The following is a 23,044-nucleotide window of genomic DNA, read 5'->3' as shown; positions in this document are numbered from 1 at the left end:
AAAGCCCTCTGCCACACAGCACTGTGATGAAATGTAGATTTCACAGCTAGCCTTCCATAATGCAGGTCCTGCAATAGTTGTTGGCTATACTTCTGGTTGTTGTGCCATCTGATCTTGTTTTGCTGTGTGCAGCAGTAGAAAAGGTTTTCAGTATCTGAGACATTAAATTCCTCTTTCAGCTATTACCCTTCTCAAGAGTTGACACAGCATCTTGGCAGATTCATAATATCTAAACATTATGTGGAGATGCCACATTAATTTATTTGGCAGAGCTCTTAAAGCATATTTTTGAAACACTGAATTCAGCAGTGGCATGACTGTTTAGTACGTCTAAACAATGTACACAATATGTAGTTTAACCCATTTTTGTCCGGCCCACAGGTGTATACATTTGGTCCCTGTTGCATACATGCAACATTGGGCAGAAATTGCTTAATAGAAGCATCATTTTCTGTAGAATAAAAGGTACAAATATTTAATCTGTGAATAGTTGATAGAATGGTTGGGCATCAGAATTCATATTTATATTTAAAATGCCTGTAAAACATAGAATTAAATTAGAATAGTGTCCATTTGAATTAGTTTATTCCTTACACTCTGGTTTAGTAGCACAAAAGAATGAGAAATTAGTGTACAGTCAACAGACATGCAAGGCATATTCACTCTCAAAATTGTCTTCCAGTAATAAAGAATTTCACTATTTTTTTGAATTTGAATACACTTTGCATGCACTTTACTTTCTTGGAACTCTTTAGGGGACTAGACTTCAAGAAGCACTTCAAGCATTTTCAAAGCACAGATCTTCAATAAAAGTCTTAATTGTAACTGCATCCCCTAGTCATAAAGAAGCTGTCAAAAGCCAGTTTGTGCTGGGAGGCATTAAGCAGTGCCATGCTAGATTTCTAGGGATGACTTGGCTGTTTCACCTTGCTGCTGTAAGCTTACAGTCTTAACACTGCTGCCTTGGAAAAGCACCCGCTTTCTGCTCTGCTTTTGGTTTTCCCTGATTTTTGTTTTTCAGAGATTCAAGTTTGAAACTGAGTTATTAATTTGCAATTATTGATCCACTGAATCTGACAAACATTCCTCCTTTACAGGAGCATTCCAACTGTTCTTCAGAATCCAACTGTTTTGCAAAAACAGCCACAGCCACCGCACATTCCACAGCCACTCACAACCCCTCTGTGGTCTCAAACCTTAACATCAAGCCCCTTGTCTTGGAGAAGCGAAGATTTCACGAATCTTTTACCAAGGCCAAGCCAGGGAGCATCAAGATCCAGGCTGTCCCTTCAAGAGACCCAGCTTCCAAAGTGACTCTACAGGGCCTATTGGAACCTCAAAATAAAAATGGCACTCAGGAACAGGATCCTGGCCCAGTGGATCTGGATGATGCAAGCCTTCCAATCAGTTATGTGTAGTAATGGGAAGTCTTTGGAGAATCTTGTATTTGTTTTTGGTCCTTGAATTTCCTTGATCAGACTTCTAGCCAAAGATGACTATGGTATGAAAGAACGGAATGTTGCTTATATAGATCTGTATGTGTGCACATACATTCAAATTGATGTATGTTTAAATAGTCATATGCTGCCTTTTACTGATTATCAGATCAGGCCTTTTGCTCTTTCTGCAGCCTGATGATAAATCATTTTCTAATAAGGAGGGGCCAAAATAAATGATTTGAAAAAATTACTGTTGCCAATCAACAAGGCACCAGCTGCTCTTCATCATCACTTTGGCAAAACTAAGATTAGCATCTTAGAGTTGTAATAAACAATGTCAACAGGTATGACAATTATACAGTAAATCAGGCTATTGACAAGGAAGTCGATTTATTTTCTAAAACACTGGCACAGCCTTTCAGAGTTAAGAGTGTACAAGTTTGTTTCTACAGGATCAATGCAGTAGAACCTTATCGAACCGAACAATGCTTCACATAGTGCACTTTTCCTGTGCAGAGAGTGACCCATGTAGAAAAGATTTTGTAGTGCAGTGTCTGAAACTATGTGTGCTGTCTTTCACTAATTACACAGATCTGGTAGCCACTGCATGCTTAGATGAAATGAGCTGTGTAATAATGGCAGAAAACCATTTATGCCGCATTTCAGACATTACATACATGTGTTTACCTCGCATGAAGATTACCTCTGTATGTAAGAAAGTGTAGTGTATGAAGCATTCCTAAAGGGGAGAACCACAGATCAGCTACACTGACATTCATCTGTTGACTTAATTGGAACTCCTCCTTTTGTAACTGCTCTGTGAATCACTACCCTTCTTCCATATAATTCAACTCCATTAGAATTCCAGGTATTTGGTGCTGTGAAACTTACATTATAGTAATACAGCTATTTTGAATATTAAGCCTATTTTTGATGCACTCCTAAAAGTGAATTGTAACTTTTGCACATTTGGATATTAATGGACCACCGATAAGTAAGGGTGTTATGTGGATTTTTTTTTTAAGTAGGGAGAAGGGAAATGGGACTACTAAATCTTTTGAAGGTTTAACTAAAAGTATTTTATATTAGGCTTTGCAGAAATTAAATGTTTAAAACCATTGTGTAAGATTTTATTTCTCTTTTCCAGCGTGTTGTGAATGATTCCTGTTTTATATTTGGGTCAGTAAAAACTGAACAAATTTGTTTCATGCTGTCAACTGGTACTGAATTGTTCAATCATGCAATTGTGGCCTGTAACTTTTGGTGCACTAAATTTTATTAAAAGTGCCTGTGGGTTCTTCCTTCATGTGTTAAATGTTTTGGGGTTAGATGGTTACTGGATCTTGCTTTTGTGGTTTTGAACCTTGAGGTAAAATTACTTTATGTAGTGTAGTTCAGCACATGTATAAAATGATATGCTAGGGATGCCAGCATATTGGTATCTGCCTGCTGTGCACTATGTTTTTATAAACTGGATTTGTTCAGGGGTTTAGTGATTTAAAATAAGGGTTTAAGAAGCTGATGTCAGTTATTTGATTAGAATGAGCATGCACTATTTTGTATTTGGGTTGTGAAAATGTTTGCTCTAATCAGCAAAAGCCCCAAAGTTTTACATGATGCTGCTTAATGCTATTCAGGTATTCCAGTTTACAGTACTCTAGTTGTTTTAATACCATGTGTGCAATGCCTGACAAACAAAACAAAAGCATGCAAACAAAAACTTTCACAGATGCCAAAGTGACAAATGTTCAGTACAGGCAGGCCTCTGCTGCTCTTTATATAGCATTCCCCCATGTCTGCAGATAAGGAAACAGTAGATATGGGGGAATTTTGTATAGCAGCTCTTGTGCACCCATTTCATTACCTTATTATTTATGTAGCTGTGCTGGAAGCGGGGCTGTTACTTGCTTTAACTCATTTCTGCCCAGCCCACAGGTGTGCACATTTGATCCCTGTTGTGTATATGCACCGTTGGCCAGAAATGGCTTAATGAATGAAGTGAAATCTGTGGATAACTGAATCTGTGATACTGGATCTGCAGATATGCGTGCCCACCTGTACTTCATTCAGGTGGGAATTGAGTTTTGTCCCAGTCATGGAGTTAAAAAACATCTTTCTGAAATATATCAGAAAAGAGTTATGGGGAATCTTACTGTACTTGTAGCATAGGACCTGCTGGCTCCCTTTATGCTTTTGTCCTGGTGAGATGAACCTGAAGAGATTGTCCCTCATACTTGCCCCCATACAATGAAGACCCTAGATGGCTTTCCACATAACACAGGTTTCATTTGCAGCTGACTACTTCTAACATAGGCCTAAATCCTTTATTGGAAGAAAGCTATGGCTCAGCCTGCCCCCCATTATTTTGCCTTGGAGGAAATTATGCCAGGTGATCCCAATTTTAGATCGTGTTTTTCAAAATAGTATTGCTCCAAAGTTTTAAAAAAATGTCACTGCCCTTTAAATCGCTTAAACGCCACTGAAATTTAGCAAATTTTCTAGCCAGTGCAATGGGCAGGATCGCATTAGCTCTTAATCTGTGCTGTTTAAGAGCTGTAAGGAGAGTCTTTCGCTAATGACCTGCAATTATCTGCATTCTGAGTGCCATAAACATAAAACTGGGAATGGAGAGTAATGCAAACCATCTGCATTTGTCTTCACACCTGAACCCTACTTTCAGCCCTTGCAAAGCTCTTGCAATAATTATCTGTGCTGACTTGCAGCACCAGACTTGTAACTTTTTTCTATTCTTAAGTCTACCATGACACCTGGTCTTTGGTCTCTATACTGCTCGTGTGGTCTCTAATTTCCAAAACCACATGCCTAAAAGATAATTTGCCCACAAAACTCCTTGCTTACTGTGCACACAGTAGTTTATCATGTGATATCTGGATGCAGGGTTTCATACTGCCCCGTTTATGAACTCTGTTTATTTTTGTTTTGCATACAAAAATCATTCATCATGGGTGCAGGCCATATTTCACAATTGCTACACATTAAATCTTGCACTGCACCCTTCTGATCCCATTGTTTCACCTTCTTTCTTTTCTTTCCATTTTTGTAAATTTGCATCACTGTGCCCATACACATAGCACAGTTACTAGTTTTGTATCCCAGTACAAACTTACAAATCTGGATCCTTGGATCTGACCATCATGTCTTCCCTCCTTTCGCATAGAGATTACACCTATTGAAAGGTACATGGTTGCTAATGTGCAAATTCAACCTGTTAATGTTACCCCCAGCCTTGTCATTCTGAGGGGAAAACAGGTGTGTACAGAAACATGAAGATTTAGGTCTGTATAATAATAGAAATGAATTAAGTGTTGAGCATGAACAAAGCCTAAGGATAGAGTAGTTGCAATGGCAAAATGGAGTGGCCTTGTCTGAAACTGATCCAACATAGCAGCACCTTTACATTCTTAACCATAAGCTAAACTTTAAAAAGCAGTGTTTGTAAATTACATTTATTTGCCTTCTCAGTTACATGTGAAGCTAATAAGTTGAATGTTATAATAAGTCTAGTTTTAGTAGCAGACATTTTAACTTGTACCAAATTAGCCAATAGGTATTTGAACCCTTTATTTTCACAAATATGTACTTTGTGGGAGAAATTGAATTGGAATGTTTGTATTGACATAGTTTTACATTTTCTGGTTTTGGTACAATTTCCACGCTGCATGTTTTTATTGTTTGGTATTGCCAGTTTAACATAATGAATTGGAAGCAAAGCAGCATCTTATGGGATTCTTTTAAAATCAAACGCTTAGATAGTTCAATAGTATAAGCAAATATTTGTGGTTTGTAAATTGTCAGGGTCTCTTATCAGTACTTTTTATAAAAATTGATGAAATTGTTAAATTATTTTAGAATCTGTGCTGTTTTCTGTACATATGTCACTTAAATTGTTAATAAATTGAGTTCAATACTAAATATAGCAATCCTATCAGACTACTACATTTAGTGCACTTTGAAAGATAAATGTTAAACAGTGGATGAAATTATTTTTGCATACCATTTGCTATTCTCTGAACTCAGAACATTCAAGTAACTGACAATTTTAAAAAAATAAACAAAAACCAGACCTGTTTTGAAAATTTTGCTTTCTCCAGTACAATATCCTTGCCTTGAATGGCATCCATCAGTTTAAATACAGCAGTACCACATCTTATACAAATGTAGTATGAGATGTTATTGATGACAACCCTTCTGGAATAGTCTGTTGCTAGTACACTTTGTTCATTTGATGGCACACTGTTAAAATGCCCCAGCCACTTATGCATGCCAGTATTGTTTGCTTAAAATGTAAGCTTTACAGTTCTCTAATGGTTTAGGTTGGCCTATGTGCTTTAGCAAAGTAACTGAAGGTTCTAAACATCACTTGTTTATGCATAGTGTCTCAGTTCTAAAATTATGACCTCATCAGCTGTTTTCCTCAGGATATATTCAACAATTCAACAGCATGCCTATTTTTAAAAAGGGAAAGAGGGGGGACCCGGGAAACTATAGGCCGGTCAGCCTAACATCCATACCGGGTAAGATGGTGGAATGCCTCATCAAAGATAGGATCTCAAAACACATAGACGAACAGGCCTTGCTGAGGGAGAGTCAGCATGGCTTCTGTAAGGGTAAGTCTTGCCTCACAAACCTTATAGAATTCTTTGAAAAGGTCAACAGGCATGTGGATGCGGGAGAACCCGTGGACATTATATATGTGGACTTTCAGAAGGCGTTTGACACTGTCCCTCACCAAAGGCTACTGAAAAAACTCCACAGTCAGGGAATTAGAGGACAGGTCCTCTCCTGGATTGAGAACTGGTTGGAGGCCAGGAAGCAGAGAGTGGGTGTCAATGGGCAATTTTCACAATGGAGAGAGGTGAAAAGCAGTGTGCCCCAAGGATCTGTCCTGGGACCGGTGCTTTTCAACCTCTTCATAAATGACCTGGAGACAGGGTTGAGCAGTGAAGTGGCTAAGTTTGCAGATGACACCAAACTTTTCCGAGTGGTAAAGACCAGAAGTGATTGTGAGGAGCTCCAGAAGGATCTCTCCAGACTGGCAGAATGGGCAGCAAAATGGCAGATGCGCTTCAATGTCAGTAAGTGTAAAGTCATGCACATTGGGGCAAAAAATCAAAACTTTAGATATAGGCTGATGGGTTCTGAGCTGTCTGTGACAGATCAGGAGAGAGATCTTGGGGTGGTGGTGGACAGGTCGATGAAAGTGTCGACCCAATGTGCGGCAGCAGTGAAGAAGGCCAATTCTATGCTTGGGATCATTAGGAAGGGTATTGAGAACAAAACGGTTAGTATTATAATGCCGTTGTACAAATCGATGGTAAGGCCACACCTGGAGTATTGTGTCCAGTTCTGGTCGCCGCATCTCAAAAAAGACATAGTGGAAATGGAAAAGGTGCAAAAGAGAGCGACTAAGATGATTACGGGGCTGGGGCACCTTCCTTATGAGGAAAGGCTACGGCGTTTGGGCCTCTTCAGCCTAGAAAAGAGACGCTTGAGGGGGGACATGATTGAGACATACAAAATTATGCAGGGGATGGACAGAGTGGATAGGGAGATGCTCTTTACACTCTCACATAATACCAGAACCAGGGGACATCCACTAAAATTGAGTGTTGGGCGGGTTAGGACAGACAAAAGAAAATATTTCTTTACTCAGCGTGTTGTCGGTCTGTGGAACTCCTTGCCACAGGATGTGGTGCTGGCGTCTAGCCTAGACGCCTTTAAAAGGGGATTGGACGAGTTTCTGGAGGAAAAATCCATTATGGGGTACAAGCCATGATGTGTATGCGCAACCTCCTGATTTTAGGAATGGGTTAAGTCAGAATGCCAGATGTAGGGGAGAGCACCAGGATGAGGTCTCTTGTTATCTGGTGTGCTCCCTGGGGCATTTGGTGGGCCGCTGTGAGATACAGGAAGCTGGACTAGATGGGCCTATGGCCTGATCCAGTGGGGCTGTTCTTATGTTCTTATGTTCTTAACAACTGATGCTGTCTGCCCCCCTAGATTGGAGCTGCATTTCTGGGTTTTGTACCAGGGATGACTCAATACTTCATTTGAGTTCTGATTTTCCCCAGAAGGAGGAAATATTGCCGAGTACAACCTTTGCTGCTTGAAACAGCAGTCTGGAGCTAGTTGGATCTATTTTTTTGGAGGGAAGAGCTTCAACATGCTATTCCAAATTGCTAGCAGTACCATTTCTCTGGGAGCCGCTGTTTTGCCATGCAAGTACATGCAAACATGCTTGAAAAGACAAACTAGGGTGTTTACCTGCTAATCGGTGTACTTGTTAGTAAGTATTGCAACTTAACATTTGATAAAACAGGCTGGCTGAATTCCTGTTTGGGTACTGAACTGAAAAGACAGGTATAACCAAATTATCCACAGATTTTTTATCCATGGTTTTACCTCAGTATGATAAGGGCTCTTTAAATTAAAGGAAAAAAAGTTGTTTAACAATAGACTTGTTAATGCAAGAAAGGACAGCTGGCTGACAATACATCAATCATTCTTTCTTCAGGCACTTAGAACAGCTTCACTCCAAGGCAAGTGACCCCTCCCTTCTCCCTGAGAATGTGAACGAAAGATAATGACCTTGCATTCTTTCCCAGGTGAAGGGAGGGGTCACTGGCTTGAAGTGAAGCCTTTCTAAGCTCCTGGAGAGAGACTGATTGATGGTTTGTCTGCCTAATGACTATCTTAGATCTCAAAAGTGAGCAAGGCTATTTTAAATCCCGTATCAAAGGGACATTGCTTTTTTAATGGATTTGCTTTAATGCAATTTTTGCCATCCACTTAAATTCTGGGAATGGAATCCTTGCAAATACTGAACCTGTATGTTAAAAGCAGGATGGGAAAATAGCTTAGGACAAAGTGAAATTGCTTGTCCTTGACCCAGGGGTGTCCAAACTTTTTGGCAAGAGGGCCACATCATCTCTCTGACACTGTTAGGGGCCGGGAGGGGGAAAAGAATTAATTTACATTTAAAATTTGAATAAATTTGCATGAGTTTACATAAATTAATATACTCAAGGTGGAACTTATATGAATGAATGAAGGTCTTGCAATAGCTCAAGGCCTATAAAAGGCATCACACAAGGCAAGGCTGGCCTTTTCTTTGCTGCTGCTACTGCATCACAGATGTGAATCAGCAAGCAGTGGAGGGAGCCCTCATCCCACAGCTAATGTGAGAGTCAAACAGTTGCCCTCATGCTGAGAGCAGTTGTGTTGGGTCAGTGCGGGCTCCAGCAAGTTTCTGGAGGGCCAGAGGCTCATTGGAGACTGGGGTGTCCCTGAGGGCTGCATTGGGAGTCTTCGAGGGCTGCAAGCGGCCCCAGGTCTGGGGTTTGGACACCCCTGTACTAGAACATAGTTTTTAGGATGAGATGTCCTGACTGTTTAGTCAAGGCAGATCTCAAATACAATTTCCTGCTCGCAGATGTTTCAGTTGGGGAATGTAGGGTCACTTACTGGCAAGCGACATAACGGTTATCGAAAGGAATGTATGATTTAGCACGCCAACATTTTACTCCTTCAACTAATGGAAGTATTTTTACTTGGTACCTAGAACATGATTACAGGAGAATTAAAAAGGTTAGGGAAACTGTTTTCAGTACCACAACTGTGTAATGCTTTGGATGTATTCAATAACAAAATCAGGTGATTCTACATACCAGTATCAATGAACAGGGTGTTTGTTTGTTTTTTATTAATTCTGCTATCCTGTACACACTTATCTGGGAGTAAGTCCCATTGAACTCTGAATAGACATACAGGCAATCTCTGACTTAACATAATTTCAATTTCATGTAAAGTTTGGGCTGTGCAGGAGACATTTTGCTCCATAAGGTGGAATAAATCCCAGCATGCCCAGCATTTTCTCTTATTTAAAGAGCCTGCATTGGGGAAGGGGCAAGATCACTGCATTGCCATCCTCAGAGCACAGCAATCTGGCCCTTGCCTTCCCAGTGGATAGTGTCATCTATAGCCTTTGCCCAAATGCCTGGAAGATAATGTTCTTGTCTATTACCAAGCTATAGGAACGAATGAGGTAAAAAGCTGCTTTCTACTTCCTCTGACAATTTCTAATACAGATTTAGATAAAGCCTTTTTTGTGTATGTATTTGGTTTTCTGGAACCTACTATAGCTGATTTAGGTCTAGTGACCTCATTTTTTCATGGGGGAAAAATAGGGCATGTTTATAAAGTATGCCCGCAGAAGTTGAACATACAGAACAGGATCTAGGGATGGCTTAATGGGTGTTTCCATGTTTCAGTGGATGTTCATTTTGGTTTCCAAGCCAATAGGAACATGCAAAAATATGGGAAACGAAATGATCTGCTCTGGTGGATTTAAAGTGTTTGCTGCAAAACTTGTGATGATGTATGTTTCATTGTTGCGGCATAGCTGTGCACCAAAGTGCCACAGTCACTAATCATGATTCAGTCTTCAACAGTAGATGCAAGCTGTGATGTCACAAATTGTAGTGTTTCTGTCACATAAAAACATGCGACTTTTGTGCTGTAGAGTGTAGGTGAGTGGTTTTCAACATTTTTCGTCTCATGGTGCACCGACAAGGTACTAAAATTGTCAAGGCACACCATCGGGTTTTTGGACAATAGACAAGGCACACCATGCTGTTGGTGGGGGGCTCATATCCCCCAATGGTCCTATTAATGATCTTCCACCAAATTCTCACAGCACACCTGGGGACCATTCATGGCACAGTAGTTGAAAATGGCTAGTGTAGACAATGAGCAAGGATATAGCCTCTGTTTAACAGTTGATTGTCATCTGTTTACAAAAAGACTTTGGGTAGCAAATAAGGCTATCCCCCTCCCCAGGGCAGGTTAGAATGAAAAATAAATAGGCCAAGGCTTTAGTTCCACAGCTGAGGGGATTTTCTGGTTTACGATTGCTGCTCTTATGTTAGAGGCATTTGAAAATGGTGTTATTTACCTTACTCAGAAGTAAATCCAGTAAAACTTAGGTTTTTCTTACTTGCAGGAAATACCTCATAGTAGATGTCATCCTCTCCTCATCAATACTTCTATTTCCACTGATACTTGGAAGGGCCCTTCAGCTCCTTTTGAAGCAAATGAAGAGCTATAGTTTTCATGCCTTACTCTCCCCTTGATATTGTAACTAAGCTCAAGCAGGTGAAATTAAAAGGAATTACATATTGATCCCTGCCTTCGTCCCTTGTTGCCCTTATATCCTTTCCAAAGTGGTGGTGTTGGCAACCTTCAAGTCTCGAAAGGCTATGGTATCGCGCTCTGAATGGTCATTCTGGCACAGTGTCTAGTGTGACTGAAGAGGCTGATTTGGGAGTTCCAATCCCTTCCCCACTGGGAGCAAGTATAGCATGTCCCTGGTCTGTCTCCCTGGCTATGGGCCTTCCTTCTTTGCCTCAGTCTGTTGGCAAAGTGTCTCTTCAAACTGGGAATGGCCATGCTGCACAGCCTGCCTCCAAGCAGAACGCTCAGAGGCCAATGTCTACCATCTGTTGAAGTTCATTCCTAAGGCTTTCAGATCCCTCTTAAAGATACCCTTGTTTCGCAGCTGTGGGCTACCTGTAGGGTGCTTTCCTTGCACGAGTTCTCCATAGAGGAGATCCTTTGGGATCCGGCCATCATCCATTCTCACAACATGACCCAAGCCAATGCAGGCGTCTCTGTTTCAGCACTGTATACATGCTGCAGATTCCAGCTCGTTCCAGGACCGTTGTTTGGAACTTTGTCCTGCCAGGTGATACCAAGGATGCGTCGGAGGCAGCGCATGTGGAAAGCGTTCAGCTTATTCTCCTATTGTGAGCGAAGAGTCCATGACTCGCTGCAGTATAGAAGTGTACTCAAGACGCAAGCTCTGTAGGCCTAGATCTTGGTATGTTCTGTCAGCTTCTTGTTGGACCAGACTCTCTTTGTGAGTCTGGAAAACGTGGTAGCTGCTTTACCAATGCATTTGTTTAGCTCGGTATCCAGAGAAAGAATGTCGGAGACTGTTGAGCCAAGGTACACAAAGTCATGGACAACCTCCAGCTCATGCGCAGAGATTACAATGCAGGGAGGTGAGTCCACATCCTGAACCATGACCTGTGTTTTCTTCAGGTTGATTGTCAGTCCAAAGTCTTGGCAGGCCTTTCTAAAACAGTTCATGAGCTGCTGGAGATCTTTGGCAGAGTGGGCGGTGAAAGCTGCATCGTCAGCAAAGAGGAAGTCACGCAGACATTTCAGCTGGACTTTGGACTTTGCTCTCAGTCTGGAGAGGTTGAAGAGCTTTCCATCTGATCTGGTCCAGAGATAGATGCCTTCTGTTGCAGTTCCAAAGGCCTGCTTTAGCAGGACAGCAAAGAAGATCCCAAACAAGGTCGGCGCAAGAACACAGCCCTGCTTCACTCCGCTTCGGATGTCAAAGGGGTCTGATGTGGAGCCATTGAAGACAACGGTGCCCTTCATGTCCTTGTGGAAAGACCTGATGATGCTGAGGAGCCTGGGTGGACATCCGATCTTGGGGAGAATCTTGAAGAGGCCGTCCTGGCTGACGAGGTCAAAAGCCTTCCTGAGATCTATGAAGGCTATAAAGCAGGGGTGCTCACACTTTTTTGGCTCGAGAGCTACTTTGAAACCCAGCAAGGCCTGGAGATCTACCGCCCCCTCCAGCTGCGCCACCACCTCTGAGCATGTGCAAAGTGTTTTTCCCCTCGCCAGACTGGGTGCCCAGCCCCCTCCAGCTACGCCACCGGCTGGAGGTGCTCCTGAGCACGTGCAGAGCACCTTCCCTGCACAGGCTCGCCCCCTCTGCAGGGATGCCCTGCCTGGCCCGTGCCGGGAGCCCCCCACCTGCAGGAGGACCGGCAGAGGAGCAGGCGGCCGGGCTTGCCCTGGCAGCCCCTTCCCCACAGGCTGCAGAGGGAGGGGGGAGGGAACGCCTGGTCCAGCAGCAGCAGCAGCAGTCACCCCTCCCGGAGCGGGCGGGCGGGCAAGCAGCCTGGACCACCTGCTGCCCTCCCACAGTCCCCCGCGCTCTGCCTGCAGGGACCCTGCCGCCTGCTCACCTTCCAGCCAAGGCCATGCCCAGGCCACCCTCTAGCCCTGGGGGTGGGCTGGAGAGAGGCCACCCTCGAGGCTGGCAGAGGGGCGCTTCCTCTCACGGCATCCCCCGCCCCGTGGGGCCGAGGCCTGCACAGTGGGGAGGTGAGGCGACGCGGGGCTCTCTTCTACCTCCCCCCCCACGAACCTCGTCCGGAGGCCTGCGCTGCCACAGCTCCAGCCTCTCCTGTCCAGCCCTGGCGCTGAGGGGGAGGGGGCGTGAGCGGAGCGACAAACAGCGACTGCGCGCGCTCTCACCTCTTTTTTCCGCCCGCCCCGACATCCAGTGAGAGTTACAGAGCGTGCGTGCACCCTTGTCGCACTCTAGGCTGCCCCTGCGCAGGCTCGGAGGTGGGCGGCGGAGGGGACGCTGGAGCCTTGTACAATGCAACCGTCTCTGCCAACCACTGCTCCACCTTTGTGGACCCGTAGATCTTCTGCTCAGAACCCAGAAGATGGCTCTTCGGTGCCACCTGCCAGCCGAGCCGCGGAACTGCAGGAACAGCTGGAGCAGCTCCGCGATCGACTCATTTTGCCCTTGCAATCGACTGGTCGATCGCGATCGACATATTGAGCACCCCTGCTATAAAGAGTGGCTGTTGTTGTTCTCTGCATTTCTCCTGCAGCTGTCTAAGGGAGAATACCATATCAGTGGTGGACCTGTTGGCTCGGAATCCGCACTGCGATTCTGGGTAGACACTCTCTGTAAGTACCTGGAGCCTCTTCAGTGCAACGTGGGCAAACAGCTTTCCTACAACGCTAAGGAGAGAGATGCCGCGGTAGTTATTGCAGTTGCCCCTGTCACCTTTGTTCTTGTACAGCATGATGATGTTTGCATCCCTCATGTCCTGTGGTGCTCCACCTTCTCTCCAGCAGATGCAGAGGATTTCGTGCAACTCAGTGGCGATGATCTCTTTGCAGCACTTTAGGACTTCAGCAGGGATGCTGTCTTTCCCAGGTGCCTTGCCAGAGGCGAGGGAACCCAGGGCCACGTGAAGTTCTGCTAGGGTTGGTTCACTGTCAAGCTCCTCCAACACAGGCAGGCACTTGATGTTGTTCAGTGCTTCCTCAGCTACTACATTTTCTCTGGAATATAGCTCAGAGTAGAGCTGCACCCAGCATCCCATCTGCTGCGCCTGGTCCTGGATGACCTTGCCTGTGCAGACTTCAGAGGGGCAGTTTTCTTCTGTGTTGAACCTAGGGCCAGCTTGATACCGTCATATATCCCCTTGATGTTGATCCCCTTGATGAAGCTACAATCTCCAAAGTGTAAACCCTTTGAGAAACGCACCATGTTCCTGGTGCAATAATATTTATTTTTCACCTTTTTAAACCACCTTTCCTATAAGGAGCTCAAGGTGGTATATGTAGTTCCTTCCCTTCTTTAGTCCTGTGAGATAAGTTGGTCACCCAGGAAGACATGGCTGAACAGGGAGTTGAACCTATATCTTCCAGGTCTTAAGTCCAAGTTCCAAACCACCAGTGGTTCCCAAACTGTGGGTGGGGACCCACTGGTGGGTAGTGACCTGATTTTTGTTGGGTTGCCAATGGGTGATGGAAAGATCAGATAACTAATTGCCCCAAGCCCTGAGGCTATTCAGAAATCAGGTACTGCTGCTGCTTACCCTGCAAAGAGCTCGGCTCCTGCAGTTTGCAGGATAGCTGCCCTGCAAAGGACTGAACTGCAGCAGTTTGTAGGCATGTGTAAATATCGGAGGATAAACGTTTGAGGGTCTTTTTCTGGTTATGACTACAGTACTTATACATAAAATATTTCCTTCTAGCTCCCAATTTTAAAGGCTGGTGAAGCTGGTGTCTCCCAATAGAGTGTCATTTGAAAAAGTGGGTCCTGGCGCTAACAAGTTTGAGAACATAAGAACAGCCCGACTGGATCAGGCCATAGGCCCATCTAGTCCAGCTTCCTGTATCTCACAGCGGCCCACCAAATGCCCCAGGGAGCACAGCAGATAACAAGAGACCTCATTCTGGTGCTCTCCCTTGCATCTGGCATTCTGACATAACCCATTTCTAAAATCAGGAGGTTGCACATGTATATCATGGCTTGTAACCCATAATGGATTTTTCCTCCAGAAACTTGTCCAATTCCCTTTTAAAGGCGTCCAGGCCAGACACCATCACCACATCCTGTGGCAAAGAAGTTTCACAGACCAACCACACGCTGAGTAAAGTTATGTTTTCTTTTGTCTGTCCTAACTCTCCCAACACTCAATTTTAGTGGATGTCCCCTGGTTCTGGTGTTACGTGCGAGTGTAAAGAGCATCTCTCTGTCCATCCCCTGCATAATTTTGTATGCCTCAGTCATGTCCCCACTCAGGCGCTTCTTTTCCAGGCTGAAGAGGCCCAATGGCCGTAGCCTGGAGGTTACTGGAGGTAGGCGGTTCAACTCTGTCAGTCCACTTCTCCAGCGACTGCATTCGCTGCCCATTTGTTTCCAGGCCCAATTCAAGGTGCTGGTTTTGACCTTTATGCCCTATACTGCTCTGGACCAGGGTATCTTAGAGATCGCCTACTCCCATACAATCCGGCTTGTCCACTTAGGTCATCAGAGAAGGCCTTTTTGCAAGTGCTGCCACCTAGGGAGGTACGTGGGGCGGCAGCAAGAAATAGGGCCTTCTCAGTAGTGGCACCAACGCTCTGGAACTCCCTTCCCCTTGACTTAAGAATGGCTCCCTCTCTTGAGACTTTTCGGCGAGGCCTGAAGACCCTCTGTTTAAACAAGCCTTCTGAGTTCTCGGCCTTTTTAACATCTTTTTAACATCTTTTAATATTTTTACAGCCCTGATTCTTTTATGATTTGCTGCTGCTCTATGCTCTTTTTACCTATTTTTTATCTGACTATTGTTTTTTATGATATGTGTTAATATGTTTTTTATTTGTTTTAAATTATGTTTTTAATCTGTTTTAACCTGTTGTAAGCTACCTTGACTCCCTTCAGGGAGAAAGGCGGGGTAAAAATAAAAGTTATTATTATTATTATTATTTTAGCCTTTCCTCATAAGGAAGGTGCCCCAGCCCAGTATTCATCTTAGTCGCTCTCTTTTGCACCTTTTCCATTTCCACTACGTCTTTTTTGAGATGCGGTGACCAGAACTGGACACAATATTCCAGGTGTGGCCTTACCATCCATTTGTACAACGGCATTATAATATTAGCCGTTTTGTTCTCAATACCTTTTCTAATGATCCCAAGCATAGAACTGGCCTTCTTCACTGCCGCTGAACATTTAGTCGACACTTTCATCATCCTGTCCACCACCATCCCAAGATCTCTCTCCTGATCTGTCACAGACAGCTCAGAACCCATCAGCCTATACGTAAAGTTTTGATTTTTTGCCCCAATGTGCATGACCTTACACTTACTGACATTGAAGCGCATCTGCCATTTTGCTGCCCATTCTGCCAATCTGGAGAGATCCTTCTGGAGCTCCTCAGAATCACTTCTGGTCTTCGCCACTTGGAAATGTTTGGTGTCGTCTGCAAACTTTGCCACCTCACTGCTCAACCCTGTCTCCAGGTCATTTATGAAGAGGTTGAAGAGCACTGGTCCCAGGACAGATCCTTGGGGCACACAGCTTTTCACTTCTCTCCATTGTGAAAATTGCCCATTGACACCCACTCTCTGTTTCCTGGTCTTCAACCAGTTCTCAATCCACGAGAGGACCTGTCCTCTAATTCCCTGACTGTGGAGTTTTTTCAGTAGCCTTTGGTGAGGGACCATGTTGAACGCCTTCTGAAAGTCCAGATATATAATGTCTACGGGTTCTCCCGCATCCACATGCCTGTTGACCTTTTCAAAGAATTCTAAAAGGTTTGTGAGGCAAGGCTTACCCTTACAGAAGCCATGCTGATTCTCCCTCAGCAAGGCCTGTTGGTCTATGTGTTTTGAGATTCTATCTTTGATGAGGCATTCCACCATCTTACCTGGTGTAGATGTTAGGCTGACCGACCTATAGTTTCCCGGGTCCCCCCTCTTTCCCTTTTTATTAAAGATAGGCATGACATTTGCTATCCTCCAATCTTCTGGCACCGTGGCTCTTTTGAGGGACAAGTTGCATATCTTAGTCAAGAGATCAGCAACTTCATTCTTCAATTCCTTAATAACTCTTGGGTGGATGCCATCAGGGCCCGGTGACTTATTGATCTTTAATTTATCAATGAGGTCTGAAACATCTTCTCTTTTAACCTCTATCTGACTTAACTCCTTGGTCAGGAGGGGCCGTTTGGGCAGTGGTATCTGCCCGAGGTCTTCTGCCGTAAAGACAGATGCAAAGAACTCATTTAATTTCTCTGCCCTCCCTAAGTCTCCTTTTATCTCCCCTTTCCCTCCCTCACCATCCAGAGGGCCAACCGCTTCCCTGGCGGGTTTCCTGCTTCTAACATATTTGAAGAAGCTTTTATTATTCCCCTTAATGTTGCTGGCCATGTGTTCCTCATAGTCTCGCTTGACCTCCCATATCACCTTCTTACATTTCTTTTGCCACAGTTTATGTTCCTTTTTATTCTCCTCATTAGGGCAAGACTTCCATTTATGGAAGAAAGCTTCCTTCCCCTTTATGGCCTCTCTAACTTGGCTGGTTAGCCATGTGGGCGCCCTCCTGGATTTAGTGGAACCCTTCTTTCTTTGTGGTGTACACCTCTGGTAGGCCTCTATTCCTGTTGTTTTAAGCAGCCTCCATGCACTCTGGAGAGACTGGACTCTTTTTACCCTCCCTTTCTCCTTCTAACCAGCCTCCTCATTTGAGGGAAGTCCGCTTGTCGGAAGTCAAGGGTTTTTGTGAGAGATTTGCCTGGTATTCTTCCCCCTACGTGCATGTCGAAACGGATCACAGCATGATCACTCTTCTCCAATGGCTCTGTAACATTTACATCTCTAACCAGGTCCTGAGTACCACACAGTATTAAATCCAGAGTCACCTGTCCTCCGGTGTGATGCCTATTTACCTGTCTTGGACCCCTTGTGTCCTAGAAGTAACTTGTAACAACCATCAATACAGGACAGGGGGAGCGGGAGCAGAACAAAGGCAGGCCAAGTATGAACTTAGGCGAGATGCTCCAGACTAACTGCCTTGCAAATTCTATAATTAACAGACCCCCTTCCTTTTCGCTGACGAGGTAACCAAAGTGCTTAATGTCACAAAATTCCCCTGCTGACAGCTAACAAAACCCCACATGCCAGACAATATGTAACCTCATAGCTGAAAATAGCAGGACCTGTTTTGCTATAGCTAGACCGAAACCAGGATACTTCCTTGTTGGAAGGTGGGGGGCAAAAGCCATGAGGAGGGCAATGGAGAGGGGCAGAGAGCGAAAGCACGAGAAGGCCAGTAGAACGTTACCAGGGAAGGTTAACACCCTTTTAGGGGACTGTGTTTTGAATGACAACTGAAATGTATAAAAGGAGGGTCCCACCCTTCTAACATGGCCTTTGAATTTGAGTGGTGCAAACTCTCAAAGGTCACAGACATGTCTGTTGAACAATAAAGAACCTTCAAAGCCTTCCACCTTTCAGTGTCTGCTTATTGGGCCTCAGCGGCACTGGACAGAATCCACCCTGTCTACCGAACTGGCGCTGCCCTTCTGGGCAGGGGTACGACAGGTGGGCTCCAGGACTCTAAGGCACAGGCACAGCTGGTGCTGTGCAGGAGCCACCGCACCGCACCATCCGGGCTCTGCCTGATGAGAACTTGCCCTGATCCTCACTGCGCGGCTCGGAGCCGCTGTTCTTCAGCTCAGGCGCCCAAAGCGCCAGCGGGCCTGAGCCTGCCTTGGAACGCGTCAAGAGGCTCTGCGCTCCGCGCGGTGCTTCGCAGCTTCAGGCCCAGCCTCGCACAGGAGGCCCTTCCCTGCTGCTGCCCCACTTGGCGCGGCGGCAGGTTGCCTGCCTCCCCTGGCGCTTGCGCAAGTCCCCTCCCAGGCAGCAGCAGCAGCGCTACGAACCAGCTGGCCGCGCTCTCCAGGCGCACTGAAGCTGCTGCTGCGGCTTTCCCGCCCGCCCCGGCTTGGGCGGGGCGGAAGCGCCGGCACCGGTGCTGTCTCCACCCCGCGAGCCAAGAGTCCTCCCTGCGCCTCTGCGCGCAGCAGTCTGGCCCGGCGCGTGTCCCGCTCGCCCGACGATTCCCGCCGCCTGGAGAAGCGATGAGGGCGCTCTTGGGGTCGCTGGCGCTGAGCTGCTCCTGCCTGCTGCTGCTGCTGCTGCCCCCCGGCTCGGCTCAGCTCTTCGGGCGGCGCTATGAGGAGCGCGCCTGCCCCGAGCGCTGCGACCCCGCGCGCTGCCCGCAGCTGCCCTCCGAGTGCGCGGGCGGTGCGGGCGGCGCTCTCGACTCCTGCGGCTGCTGCCCGGTTTGCGCGGCGCAGGAGGGCGAGCCGTGCGGGGGGCCCCCGGCCGGGGAGCCGGGCTGCGCCGAGGGGCTGCTGTGCGTCCTGTCCCCCGGGGGCCCCGGCGTGGCGGCCTCGGCCACGGTGCGCCGGCGGGCCAAAGGCGGCCGCTGCGTGTGCGCCAGCGACGAGCCCGTGTGCGGCAACGACGGCAGGAGCTACGCCAACGTGTGCCAGCTGCGCGCTGCCAGCCGGCGCTCCGAGGGCCAGCAGCAGCCGACTGTCATCGCCATCCAGAGGGGCGCCTGCGGTCCAGGTAAGCCGCGAGTGCGGGCGGCGAGGGCGGCGGAGGCTGCAGCGCCCCTTCTCCTGCCATCCCAGGCGCGCACGGTGCGTTTGCGTCACTTGACGGAAAGGCGCTCTGCACATGGGCAGAAGCATGTTTGGAATACTTACAAGACAGGGTCAGGGTGCCGAGTGGCGACCTCCTCCTCCAGCCCCCCCCCACTCATTACGTAATCGAAGTTTCCATCATACATGGAACTCCTCCACTTGGACTCCTCCATCAGTGAGTAGAAGCTTCTGAAATGAGTGACAGCGCAATCCCATGCATGTCTACTTAGAAGTAAGTTCTGTTGAGTTCAGTGGGGCTTACTCCCAGGAAAGTATGGCTAGGAGTGCAGCCTGATTCAGCATCCCCTCTGTTTGTGTCCCACTCCTGCCTTGTAGTGGCCAGGGGGAGAAAGCAAGGTGTCTTGGGCTCCAATCCTAGCCACACTTTCCTGGGAGTAAGCCCCATTGAACACAAGGAACCCAATAAGCTCCGTTGAACACATTGTAGTAAATGGGGTTTACTCCCAGGTAAGTATGGATAGAATTGCAGCCCTACAGCCCAATCCTATGCATGTTTACTCAGAAGTAGATATGCATAGGATTTGGGCTGTAGGGCTGCAATCCTATCCATACTTATCTGGGAATAAGCCCCATTTACTACAATGGGATTTACTTCTGAGTAGATATGGCTAGGATTGGGCTCTCCCTTAGTACTAAAGGGGCTGCCATCTCCATGATGAGGAAACCACATGCTTTGGTTAGAATCCAGCACTTCATTGATTTGTTTCCAATACCTTGGAGAGTTCACATTGTCCTCAGAATACGTCTTTCCAAAATGCACATAATAGCTGCAACCGCAATGATAGATGGAGAGGAAGAGGAGATGAGTCAGGATGCTTCGGGGCAGGGGGGAAGAGCTCTTGTTTATGTAAGAAGACAGGGAGAGGGAGAGTCTAGGATGCAGAATCATGGTGGGAAGGGGCTACCTTTGATTTGATAGGAAAGTAATAAACTGGAAATGGGCACAGTGGAAATGGACTTGGAAGTACACAAAGGAAATAAGTGGGTGTGGTAAGGTGAGGATGAAAGGATCAGTTTCTAGGTGGGAAGCTTTGCTACTCAGAAATGAGGATAGGGTAAGGAAACTCCCTGGGCTCAAGACAGTGAGGAAAAGTGTCTGAGGAAGATGGAGAGGGCAAAAGATAGTTATTAGAATTCTTCTTTTTTTCTATAAGAAGGAAGTTATTAGTGATATTGGTGTGATTCTTTCCAGTTGTTCTATACGTATTACTATAGTACTTAGTATTTGAATAGCATCTTATGTATGAGTTATCTTAGTGTAGTCCTTTCATCAATTCTGTAAGGTAAGCGAGGATTTTTTAAAAAAATTTTCTTATACCACACTTCCTGTAAAGAGCTCAGGGTGGTGTACTGTACATGGCTCTTTACCTCCTTTTTGTCCTCACAACAACCCTGTGAGGTAGGTTACATAGTGATAGTGGCTGGCATGCTGGGGAGCTGAGGTGGAGAGGGGAGTAGCTTGTTGAAGGACTCCTACTGAGTTCATGGTGAAGGGGAGATTCAAACCACAGATGATCTGATTTGCAGCTCAGTCTCTTTTAAGCTGCTACACCATGCCAGCTCTCTTGTGTATGCATAACTATTAAATATAAGCACTTTCTCATTGTGTATCACAGTAGCCAAATCTTCTAGCAGGTGTCCCGAATAAGTTGTGAAACACCCAAGGAAGACATGGGCATGAATCAGACTATTGATATGATAAGACCTTTGCAACCATTGACAATAGTCTTTGGAACATTTTATCATGGATAATTTATTTTAGTCTAGTTGTACTGATTGACGGTTAGTTACAGCCAATCAATTGCATAAAGATAAATTCTATTGTGAACTTGAGATTCACTATATCGAAGATATGTGTGTCTTCCACCTTTTTTGAATATAAAAGCAGTCATGGGAGCTGCAAGTTTGAGTAGACAAACAGCTCAAGTAGGTGAGAGGCTCCTTAACTCTTTCTGCTCTGGCAGTCCCTCTCTCCCCTCCCCATTTCACTTTCCCCTTCTGCTTTACACCTGCAGGGGAAAACATATAATTACATGTATATTTTTTTTTCTGTCAGTGGAAAAGTAGACTGGAGGTGTGATTTTTGAGGAGGAAAACACTACCTTCTCTCTGCTCAACACTGCAGCTTTCTGTGACTGCATCTCATTATTAAAAAAAACAACTTGGGAAACAGTCATGCATCTGCTCTGTAATATTGGACACTACCTAACATTTTCCTAGACATAACTGTTTCCATCTATAAAAATGTGACTGAGAAATCCATAGGATGTCTACCCTTGCTAATCACTTACCTGAGGCCTGCTCCAAACCATGGCACTTGCATACTAATTTTCATTTAAAACATTTGTGTACTGCTTTTCCTGGGGCTCAAAGCGATTATCTAGGAATCACTTATTCAGTAACTCTTTTCTAGGAGAACCTATCTAGGAGTTGATCTCACTGATATATAAAAATCCTGCCTGCTTTATAGAGTATTGGCAGGGTCCAACCTTGGGTCGTGCCATCAAATCAGTTTTGCCCTAAATTTGGTAAAACATACTTCTGAATGTATGTAACTGCGTAGTACTAAATGTGCATAATAAAATCTAGCTAAATATATACAATGCATTGACGGATATTGCCTGTGGCTATTGGATCACCAAATAATGCATGCAATGAACAGTTCCCTGGACAGACTTGAGAAGGTTAAGTCTGGAATTTGAGAATTAAACTATGTGGTCTGGAATGCACATAGACTTTTGAGTAACTTTGAAGTGCCTCTATTTATGAGAATGTGATTGAAAGGTCTTACAAACATCTGGCAGGCATTGGGACAGAGGGTATGGGAGTGTTTCTTGGGTAAAAAAAGAAGCCTTGAAACAACATTTTATTAAAAAAAAAAAAGAGCAAAACTATTTTAATGTTGGGATATATCTTTTCTTCACACATGAATACTGCAAAGCAGACATGCTATTTCCTGAGAACTTCAGTGTATAGATAAAAAGATATTACAATGGCTATTGAAGATAATTTAAAGTGGCTGGTAGAACTTTGATCTATTCTTTGGAATTGATCCATTCTTTGGTATAATTCTGAGATTTACTTTATTGTTGTCTTAAACAGTACTGTACCGTTTAAAATATTTAGGTGCTGTGTTGGCTTTGCTCTATTACTGTAGAAAATGAGAATATGTAGAGTTGCTTTATGTGACACCCCACCTCCAAAGTAGATGATGTAGCTGAAATGCTAAATCCAGATTTCTATGAAGGCCTTTACGGCTAGGTGCCCTTGAGCCAATTGATGTTATGGAAAATGTGATCAGAAATGCAAAACTGACAGCCTCAGCATAATGAATGATTGATGAATGGATGCTATAAGCCCAGGAAGCCAATTCTTGGCAGTGCTAAAGCAATCTCATCAAAACCTGCCTTTTATGAACTTGGTCTGGTACATTTGCTTGAGGCTGAACAAAAAATTGCAAGTGTGATGATGCTCATGATGCCAGAATATGGAGTGATCAGAGCAGTCAAAGCTGAGAAATTGAACTGAGACTCAGTAGGAGACCTACTGTTGAAGTACCCCAAGGCAAAGGTCCACAGTGCAACAGGACTGACTGGGGAAGCTGTCTGAGGCTTCCCCATGATCTTAAACTATACTTCTGGTACAGTTTTTGGCTGTGTCAGGAACCTCAGAAGGCTTCCCCTTTGGTCCTAAAGACTCTCGCCCGCGGTAATTGCCTCGTTTGCTTAATGGTAGATCCACTGCTGCTGAGAT

General features: G+C 45.3%; 2 protein-coding genes across 6 annotated transcripts in view; both read left to right on the top strand.

Moving 5' to 3' along the window:
• PLEKHA1 (pleckstrin homology domain containing A1) overlaps nucleotides 1-1,401 on the top strand; it is a 46,693-nt gene extending 45,292 nt beyond the window's left edge. For all 5 annotated transcript variants that reach the window (XM_066620708.1, XM_066620707.1, XM_066620704.1 and 2 more), the window contains exon 13: nucleotides 1,098-1,401. In XM_066620708.1, the coding sequence (XP_066476805.1) occupies nucleotides 1,098-1,314 (217 nt within the window). In that variant the 3' untranslated portion in view covers nucleotides 1,315-1,401. The remainder of the gene's footprint in view (nucleotides 1-1,097) is intronic.
• A 17,124-nt stretch (nucleotides 1,402-18,525) lies between these two features.
• HTRA1 (HtrA serine peptidase 1) overlaps nucleotides 18,526-23,044 on the top strand; it is a 59,204-nt gene continuing 54,685 nt past the window's right edge. Inside the window, exon 1 of the mRNA XM_066619965.1 lies at nucleotides 18,526-19,193. Coding sequence (XP_066476062.1) covers nucleotides 18,698-19,193 — 496 coding nt within the window. The 5' untranslated portion in view covers nucleotides 18,526-18,697. The remainder of the gene's footprint in view (nucleotides 19,194-23,044) is intronic.

This window comes from Tiliqua scincoides, chromosome 3 (genome assembly GCF_035046505.1).
Source record: "Tiliqua scincoides isolate rTilSci1 chromosome 3, rTilSci1.hap2, whole genome shotgun sequence".
Classification (NCBI taxonomy): Eukaryota; Metazoa; Chordata; class Lepidosauria; order Squamata; family Scincidae; genus Tiliqua; species Tiliqua scincoides.
Note: the sequence above shows the minus strand (reverse complement) of the source record. Positions and strands in the feature narration are given on the sequence as shown.